Source organism: Pan paniscus, chromosome Y, assembly GCF_029289425.2.
Source record: "Pan paniscus chromosome Y, NHGRI_mPanPan1-v2.0_pri, whole genome shotgun sequence".
Classification (NCBI taxonomy): domain Eukaryota; kingdom Metazoa; phylum Chordata; class Mammalia; order Primates; family Hominidae; genus Pan; species Pan paniscus.
In genome coordinates, this window is record NC_073273.2 from 43414923 (window position 1) to 43424390 (window position 9468).

The window sequence follows — 9468 nt, forward strand, 5'->3', positions numbered from 1 at the left end:
CCAACATTACTACCTTTTTGAAAGATTCTCTCTCTCTTTTTTCTTTTCAACTTTACATACGCAATTTCATGCTGGAGAGAAGAGGAAACTGATGGATAGAAAAGGTTTATTTTTTGGAGACCTACAGTGTGCCAGGCACTGTGTAATCATCTCCCTTGATACTTCCTTTTATTTTTGACATAGGCTCTTACTCTGTTGCCCAGGCTGGAGCACGGTGGCACCATCATGACTACTGCAGTCTCCACCTCCTGGGCTCAAGTAATCCTCCTGCCTCAGCCTCCCTAGTAGTTGGGACTACATACAAGCCCACGCCACCACACTCAGCTACTTTAAAAATTTTTTTTTGGCCAGACGTGGTGGCTTATGCCTATAATCCCAGCAGTTTGGGACGTTAAGGCAGGTGGATCACAAGGCCAGGAGTTCAAGACCAGCCTGGCCAAAATGGTGAAACCACATCTCTATAAAAACTACAAAAATTAGCCAGGCACAGTGGCAGGAGCCTGTAATCCCAGCTACTTGGGAGGCTGAGGCAGGAGAATCGCTTGAACCTAGGTGACAGAGGTTGCAGTGAGCAGAGATTGCAGCACTGCACTCTAGCCTGGGTGACAAAGTGAGACTGTCTCAAAAAAAAAAAAAATTTTTTTTTTGAGATGGGGTATTACTATATTGCCCAGACAGATACTGAGCTCCTGGGCTCAAGAGATCCTCCCACCTCAGCGTCCTAAAGTGCTGGGATTACAGGCATGAGCCTCCACACCTGGCTTCCCATGAATTTTTATTTTTTTGAGACAAGGTCTCTGTCACCCAGACTGCAGTGCAGTACCATGATCTCAGCCCACTGCAGCCTCAACCTCCTGGGCTCACGATTGTCATGCCTTCACCCTCCTTTGATTTTCACAAACCATGTCTCTTCCCGGTGGGAGGTGTCCGCTGCTTTCGAGAGTTTAACATCTCCCTTCTTTGCAGCGTGCCCATGAACTGCAGATGACATTGCTTTTGTCGTCTGATCCAGTGTGCATGCCTTGCATTCCCAGGGAGGAGGCAGCATGCTGCAGGCAAAACCTACTGCCACATAGCATCCCTTCTCTCAGACCCTCTTTCCATTAAGAAGACTACAAGCATGGTGGACACACCTGTAATCCCAGCTACTTCCGTGGCTGAGGTGGGAGGATCACTTGAGCATAGGAGTTCGAGACCAGCTTGGGCAACATAGCCATACCCAACTCTATAAAAATAAATAAATAAATTAGTTGAGTGTGGCAGTGCACATCTGTAGTTCCAGCTACTTGGGAGGCTGAAGTGGGAGGATCACTTGACCCAGGGAAGTGGAGGCTGCAGTGAGCTATGGCTGTAATACTACACCCTAGCCTTCACTACAGAGTAAAACTCTTGTCTTTTAAAAAAAAAAAAAAAGAGGCAGCCGGGCGCAGTGGCTCATGCCTGTAATCCCAGCACTTTGGTAGGCCAAGGCAGGTGGATCATGAGGTCAGGATATCGAGACCATCCCGGCTAACATGGTAAAACCCAGTCTCTACTAAAAATACAAAAAATTAGCCAGGCGTGGTGGTGGGCGCCTGTAGTCCCAGCTACTCGGGAGGCTGAGGCAAGAGAACATCGTGAACCCGGGAGGCGGAGCTTGCAGTGAGCCAAGATTGCACCAATGTACTCCAGCCTGGGCGACAGAGCAAGACTCCGTCTCAAAAAAAAAAGAAAAAAGAAAAAAGAAAATAACGCTAATGTTGTTGTGGTGGAGCTTCTACCCATAGAGAAACTAATGTACATATTGTACCCGTCCAGTACTTGGCATCAGTGAGTGTCATAAAGAACAACTGCCAATAATGCCATCATCCATTCATTTATTTATTCACACACAGAGTGACCAGCTTGTCCCTGTCTCTGCCTGCGACTTTCCCAGCTAGCACTGAAGGTTTCCCACCTCAGGAAACCCCAGGCGCATGAGGAGGGTTGATTTCTCTATTCATGCGGTGGATGGTCTTGGGCACACACTAAGTGCCGGGTCTGTTCTTTGGATGTGGGAGATGAAAGGGGCTCCAACACACAGAGGTCCCTGCACTCTTGGCATTTATGTGCCAGCAGCGGAGGCAGGCGGAACGCTTGAGCCCAGGGGTTCAAGACTAGCCTGGGCAACACAGCGAGACCCTGTCTCTTTTATTTAAAATAAGTCCTGCACATGTATCTTAATTTAACTTAAATTTAATTTAACATGTATTTTAATTTAACTTAAATTAAAAAAATAAAATGAAATAAACAATGAAGAGGAGAAACTGGCAGGACTTCTATCCTTGGAGATGTTCTCTGACGTGTAATATTTGATCTCATCTCTTGGCATTTGCGTGATGCACTTAAAGGAAACTGTCATTCACACATGCATGAGCCTGTCTCACACGGAGCACCCACACAAGATAAATAAGATCAAAGGGCTGAGCTCCACTTTCTGTGTATTGTTAGGCTACAAACAACACTCCTAATTGCTATGTCAACACTGCCCACAAGGCTGCTGATTTATGCACACAGTAGAATCTCACCAGTTCAGATGCCATTCGTCCCGGCAGCATGCTGTGTGACAGACAGGGTGGGGATGCCGTGGACTCAATGTCTGTGTCCCCCTAAAATTCCTGTGTTGAAATCCTCACCTGCAAGGTAATGGTGTCAGGAGGTGAGGCCCTAGGGAGGTGATGAGGTCGTGAGGCTGGAGCCTCATGAATGGGATCACTGCCCTTATAAAGGGGCCCCAGAGAGCTCCCTCACCCCTTCCACCATGTGAGGACACAGCGAGAAGGCACCATCTATGAACCAGGAAGCAGGTCCCCAACAGACACCAAATCTGCCATGCCTTCATCTTGGACCTCCAGCCTCCAGAATTGTGAACAATAATAAATGTCTGTGGTTTGCTGGAGGCTGAGGCAAGAGAACAGTGTGAACCCAGGAGGCGGAGTTTGCAGTGAGCCTAGATTGCACCACTACACTCCAGCCTGGGTGACAGAGCAAGACTCTGTCTCAAAAAAAAAAAAAAAGCCACCCAGTTGGTGGTATTTTGCTACAACAGCCTGAATGAACTATCTTAAGGCATTAATAAGACCCAGCAACGAGGAGAGCAAAGGAAAATTCTGGCCAATTTAGGAGAACCAATATGAGCTATGGCAAGGTTTCTCTTCAAACAGCCTGCTCAACCTTTTATTCTTTAATTCCCAGTATCCACCCCTGCATCTCTTTCTTCTCCTTTTCTTCTTTCTGACTTTACTACATGCCCAGGCATGCCACAGCACCAGTGGCATTATCAGCACCAGCTCACACTCCTTCCTTTATTTGGGAAAAGACTGGCTTTCTAGTTCGCCACAGACGACCCCTCCCTCCTCTCCCCTCTCTCCAATCATGTGTCCACCTTATCATTAAAGAACGTTGAAATGTTTAGCCAGTCGGGTCTATTTTAGATTGTGCAGTCTGACCCCAGCCAATGGGGAAAGGACACAGGGGCAGGAGTTGCCTTAGGAATAAAAACTTCTATCTCCTTTGTTCAGGGTGCTCTTGGGGCAACCAGCCACACAGGAGGCACCCTTCTGTGCAGAAATAAATTTTTTTTGCAGAGAAATCCTTTGTCTAAGGGCTAGTTTTTCCTTGCGACTCCAAGCCTTATTTCTAAAAACCAAGGACAGAATTAAAAACTACTAGTACAAGCGCTTTAGATTTCAGAACCATGCATCATTAATTATGAAGATCTCCTAGCTCTTAAGAATATAAAATATTTTCAGATGGTATATCGTGTGAAAGTTACAAAAAAAAAATGTGTTGAGGAAGACAGAGGGGTCTGCGGTGAGGGAATTCATCCTGCACCATGGTTTGGAGGGTGGTAGCTGCCAAATCCACACACTGGGTAAAACTGCACAGAACTCTACACACACACTCGCAAACACAAATGAGCACCTTTTGAAAACTAGTAAAAGGCTGAACAAGCCAGGCACGATGGCTCATGTCTGTATACAATCCCAGCACTTTGGGAGGCCGAGGTGGGAGGATCACTTGAGGCACCAGGAGATCAAGACCTAAGCAACATAACAAGACTCTACCTCTACAAAACATACAAAAATTAGCTGGGTATGGTGGTGCATGCCTGTAGTTCCAGCTACTTGGGAGGCTGAGGTGGGAGGATCACTTGCACCCAGGAGTTCAAGGCTGGGGTGAGCCGAGCTCGCACCACTGTACTCCAGACTGGGCAACAGAGTGAGACCATGTCTCAAAAAAAAAAAAAAAAAAAAAGCTGAACGAGGTATGTGTTCTCTTTAATAGGGATATACCAACATCAATGACTTGGTTCTGATATTGTCCCATGGATATGGAGACGTCACCATAGAGAAGCTGGCTGAAGGGTCTGTGAGACTCCAGGTACTGTTTTTGAAATCTCCTGTGAGCCTGTGTTTCAAAATACATATATTTTAGTACGGGTCCAGGAACTTTGGAGTCTTCCTCATAGTAACCGTGTAGGACAGGTACTGTTATTACTTCCCTTTTTTTCAGATGAGTAAATGTAGAACTAGGTTAAGAAAAGGAAGATGAAATGTGGACCCAAATCCTGGCCACTGGTTTACCTGCTGAATTACCTCCTTCCTGACAGGCTAACATGGGGGATACCCATGAGAAACAAGCAGTGGCTTATAGATGCCAAATGATTCAATAAGGACACTTTTGGAATAAAACCTAAGTTTTTTGGGGTCTTTTTTTTTTTTTTTTTTTTGAGATGGAGTCTTGCTCTGTTGCCCAAGCTGGAATGCGGTGGTGTGATTTTGGCTCACTGTAACCTCAGACTCCCTGGTTGAAGGAATTTTCCTGTCTCAGCCTCCCATGTAGCTGGGATTAAAGCTCACGACACCATACCCAACTAATTTTTGTATTTTTAGTAGAGACGGGATTTCACCTTGTTGTCCAGGATGGTCTCGATCTCCTGACCTCGTGATCTGCCCGCCTCAGCCTCCCAAAGTGCTGAGACTACAGGCATGAACCACCGTGCCTGGCCAAACCTAAGTATTTTTTATCTGATATACAGAGAAAGCAATTCTCAAGCAGTCATTTTAAGTGGGAAGATTGGTAAAATAAGGCTGGTGGATTGCTGCACAGAGAGACATCCTCTTCTGTCTACGTAGTGTAAGTTTTTCACTTCCATAAATTATTTTATTTTATCTTATTTTATTTCATTTTATTTTTTAGACAGGTTATTTTATTTTATTTTATTTTATTTATTTTATTTTATTTTATTTTTTAGACAGAGGGTCTCGCTCTATCACCCAGGCTGGAGTAGAGTAGCATGACTATGGTTGACTACAGCCTTGACCTCCTGGGCTCAAGTGATCCTCTTGCCTCAGCTTCCCGGGTAACTAAGAGCACAGGTATGCGCCAACATGCCCAACTACCTATTATTACTATTTTTTTTTAAGAGATGAGGGTCGCGCTGTATTGCCTAGGCTAGTCTAGAACTCCTGGCCTCAAGCCATCCTCCCACTGCAACTTCCCAAATACCTGGGACTACAGGCACGCCCCACTGTACCTGGCCCAGATTTTCCTTTTTTAAAGCACAATTGTTCTCCCTCATAGGAACAAGCACGGCTTGGTTATATAAACAAGAAATTTAAAGAACCAGACTGAAACCCATTTTTTCTCTGAGGAGTCATATGGCTGTTGTGATCCAAAGTTCCTAAAACTATTAAATCAGCCTTTAAAGCAGACGTACTACAGAATCCCTTCATGCACAAAAAAGAAAAAAAAAATCCATTATCAGATTTTTCACAATTGCAAACTGCACTCTTTCTTCCTAACTACCTGAACTTGAGGAAAACTGGTCTATCTAGAACACTGACAGTTTCCTTTTTTTTTTTTCCTCCATTGCCCAGGCTGCAGTGCAATGCTGTGATTTTGGCTCACTGCAACCTCTGCCTCCTGGGTGGAAGCAATTCCTCTGCCTCAGCCTCCTGAGAAGCTGGGATTACAAGCGCCCGCCACCACGCCCGGCTAATTTTTGTATTTTTTCAGTAGAGATGGGGTTTTGCCACATTGACCAGGCTGGTCTCGAACTCCTGAGCACAAGTGATCCGCCTGCCTCGGCATCCCAAAGTGCTGGGACTACCAGCATGAGCCACCACGTCCAGCCTGTGATTGGCTTTAAGTCATAGAAAAGAGGATTGCTCAACTGGAAATCTGCATACAGATCCCCTCCACCCACCCCCAAAAAGTTCAGTACTTCTGGGGATGCTTGTTTGGGGCCTGAGAGAATTAGGAATGAGGGGGAAAGAGCACTTAAAGGCAAACTTATATTCCGGCGGTGACAGTTTAGGATGAAGAGGGGTCACACCCACACAGACTGGGTTTCAACTCCAGACTGAGACTCAAGCTCGCCCCTCACTCTTCTCCATCACGCCTTGTAAAAGAGTCCAAAGCTGCTGTAAATTGTGGCTCAGAGAGACAATCGTGAAGACTCTAAAACCCTTGGGTTTTTTAGAATTTATTCTACTACTTTTAGGTGAATCATACTCACATTGCTCTTTAACCAACAACAAAGAAAGGGGCTTGGATAAAATGCTGCAGATAATGTCACCAAAGCTGTGAAGTTGTCATGAGAGAGTGTTCCAGACACACACACACACACACACACACACACACACCCCCTGGGTCCTGGTCTCCTGTTGCCCAATTAGTGTAGGATACCTAGCTCTCCTGTCACATCGTTGGAGCTCACAGGAAGTTATCCTTGAGAAAGCAGCATCATCCTCATTACGAGAGCACTGACTGGACTGAAAAAAAAAGCTGACCTCCCTGCCCAGCCAGCTTGGTCCCTAGAGACAAGGACAATCTATTTTTTAAAATGAGGTTACCCGCTGGGTACCGTAAGCTGACTTGATGTCAAACTGAGTGGCCCCCTGTCACACGAGAGCTCCTCACCTCTGCCGCCCTCCTGCCCGCATCCTGCTCTCTGCCCCGGCCTCCAGCCCCAGCTCCACGTTTCCCAAAGGACCCATGTGGGTGCCCCAAAGAATGACAAACGCTGGTGCTGAGTGCCAAGGAACGGCTGGACCTCATCAATTTTCCATTGTCGAGTTGTATTTCCACCTACTGTGGCGGCTACGCCAGTCAGGGTTCCTGCCCCACCCTTCTTCCCCGCAAAACACACCCAGCTCTAAGATTAGACCAGGACAGCTTTCCATGGGGGACCAGAAGAAGAGGGAAAGCAGAGAGAAGGCAGGGAGACAGAGAGAGCAAGACAGTAAGGGAACAGACAGAAAGACAGAGAGAGACAGAGGAGAAGAAATGCAGATACACGAACAGGGTCACAGAAAGAGAGAGAAAGAGAAACAGAGAAAGAGAGAATGAGATAGGAGGAGGGAGGGAGCGCAGAAACAGAGAGGGCCTCGTCCCACTCTGTCCTTCCAAACTCAGGCTTTCCTCGTGGGCCCTTCCCTCAAGGTCTAAGTGGCAAAGAGGTCACTGAAGGAAGCTAAGTCCTCTCTTCCTCAGCGCTTCTGAAGGCCCTCAGGCTATGCCCGGTGGTCTTCCTCGGCCCTAAGGTGTGACCTTAAGCCCTTGGGCTTCCCAGCCCAGCTTCCTCCTTTCCAAAATGAGAGGACAAACAGGAGTTAAGAGGGTTTGAGAGCCCCCGCCCCACCAACACACCCAAGACACCCCCCTCCGCTCTCCCATTTATTTTCTTGACAACCAACACCCCACTTAGCCATACAGAGTCCCTAAGAGGCACAGGCGGGCCGGTGACAACTGTTTAAATCCAGCGCCCACATTCCGCTGGGATATTCTGACCCACTCAGGGCTGCCCCCATAAACCAGCGCGTGTCCGGATCCAAACGCACTGAGAACTCGAAACCTCTGTCAAGCTGCCCATTCGAGGTTAAGTTCAAAGACAGACGACAAAGGAAACGGATAAAGCGTCCAATACAAGAATTACCCATTTCAGACGCACAAGACGAAGAGCACAGGCGGTGTCAGGACATGTTAGGATCCGTCCCCAACTCCGCCGTCTTCATCCCCACAAAGCCACGAACACCTGTCCCCCGGGGCCCAGCTGCTCCTGCAGCCCATGGAGAAATCTGTACATTCCCCGCCAAGGACCCTGCCGCTGGGCACACGGGGAGGCTGGCCTGAGGGACCCCGCGCCCGTGTCCCTGGTGCCGCTACCTGGGAGAGCGCACGAGGTACCCTAGGCGAGATGTCCTACAGGAAGTTTTGTGACGTCGGACGGTCCAGGCCCCAGAGTGCTGTGTGTGCTGGGGATACAGAGTGGTCTTCCAGAGGAGCCCTCGGCGCTCCAGGGAAGGCCCCCAGCCAGTTGGGGGGACTCGCCGGGGCTGGAGGGTGCGCTCCAGTTCTCCGAGCGGCACCCGGGGAGACCCAGGGCGCAAGGGCAGCCCCGCGCGGGGATCCCGCTGCAGGGCCCTCCCCAGGAAGCGGGCACCCGGGGCCCTTTGTCCTACTACGGGGTCCCGGCCGCGCCGCGAGCCCCTGTGGGCCGAGTTCCCGCGCGCACTCACTCACCCACGGTGACCAGCGCGTCGAAGTCCTGCAGGCGGTAGGCAGGCGCCTCCGGCGACCGCGCCTCGGGGCTGGGGCAGAGCGCGGGCGCCCAGTCGGCGGTATCCTCCGCCACCTCTCGGGAGTTGCTCTCCGCCGCGGCCGCCTGGGCCGGCCCGGGCGCCTCCATGGGGAGGCACTCAGGTCCGGGGCGCCGGGCCAGGCCAGAGCGCTCGGGAAGCCGGACTCCCCGGGACGCAGCCTCGGAGGGCGGCGCGGCGGCCGCGGCAGCATCAACGGAGGCTCCCCATGCGCGCCCTCGCCTCTGGGTGCGCGGCTCGGCACGGCTGATGGAGACACAGAGACAATGGCTGGGCGGTGCTCTCGGCACTAGCAGCAATAGCCCCGGGAGGGAGCAGCCGCTGGCCTCGCGGGGCGGGCACCGAGTGCTGGATGGCTGCGGGGAAGGCGGGGGCCCTAAGCATTCCCGGTCTCACGCCCGCCGCCTCCTCCAGCTCGCTGGCCGCGTGCGCGCTGTTGGGGCGGGCGAAAGCAGCCTGGGCGTGACTACGCCTCTCCCCGCCCCCACCCGGCCGCGGGGCTTTGGGGGGCGTCGCCTTCGCGTGGGCTCCGCCCGGACGGCGGCCCAGCCGAGGAGTCCAGGCGACTCCAGTCACCAAGGGCAGGGGCGGCGCTGGGGAGGTGCCCACGCCCCCTCCGCGCCCGGGGCGCCCCCGGGGTGGGACCCAGGATGACTTCTCCCCGGAGTCGCACTGGCGGGCCACCCGCGTTGCTGCACCCAAACCCGGAAGATGGGGAGGCTGGGTGGCCCGGGGACAGGGAGGGTGTGGCTCAGCAAAACTGAAGCTCAAAAATAGAAAGTGAAATTGGCGTTTGGTGAAGAGAGGGGCTGGAATTAGCCTGGCTACTCAGGACGCGCGCTGC

General features: G+C 50.8%; 1 protein-coding gene across 1 annotated transcript in view; it reads right to left on the reverse strand.

Annotated features, from left to right (window-relative positions):
- The window catches only part of LOC129395544 (cAMP-dependent protein kinase catalytic subunit PRKX-like), a 138486-nt gene extending 129420 nt beyond the window's left edge, over nt 1-9066 (reverse strand). Inside the window, 2 exon segments of the mRNA XM_063602029.1 lie at nt 8548-8840; nt 8842-9066. Coding sequence (XP_063458099.1) covers nt 8548-8840; nt 8842-9008 — 460 coding nt within the window. The 5' untranslated portion in view covers nt 9009-9066.
- Between the last annotated feature and the right edge of the window lie 402 nt (nt 9067-9468).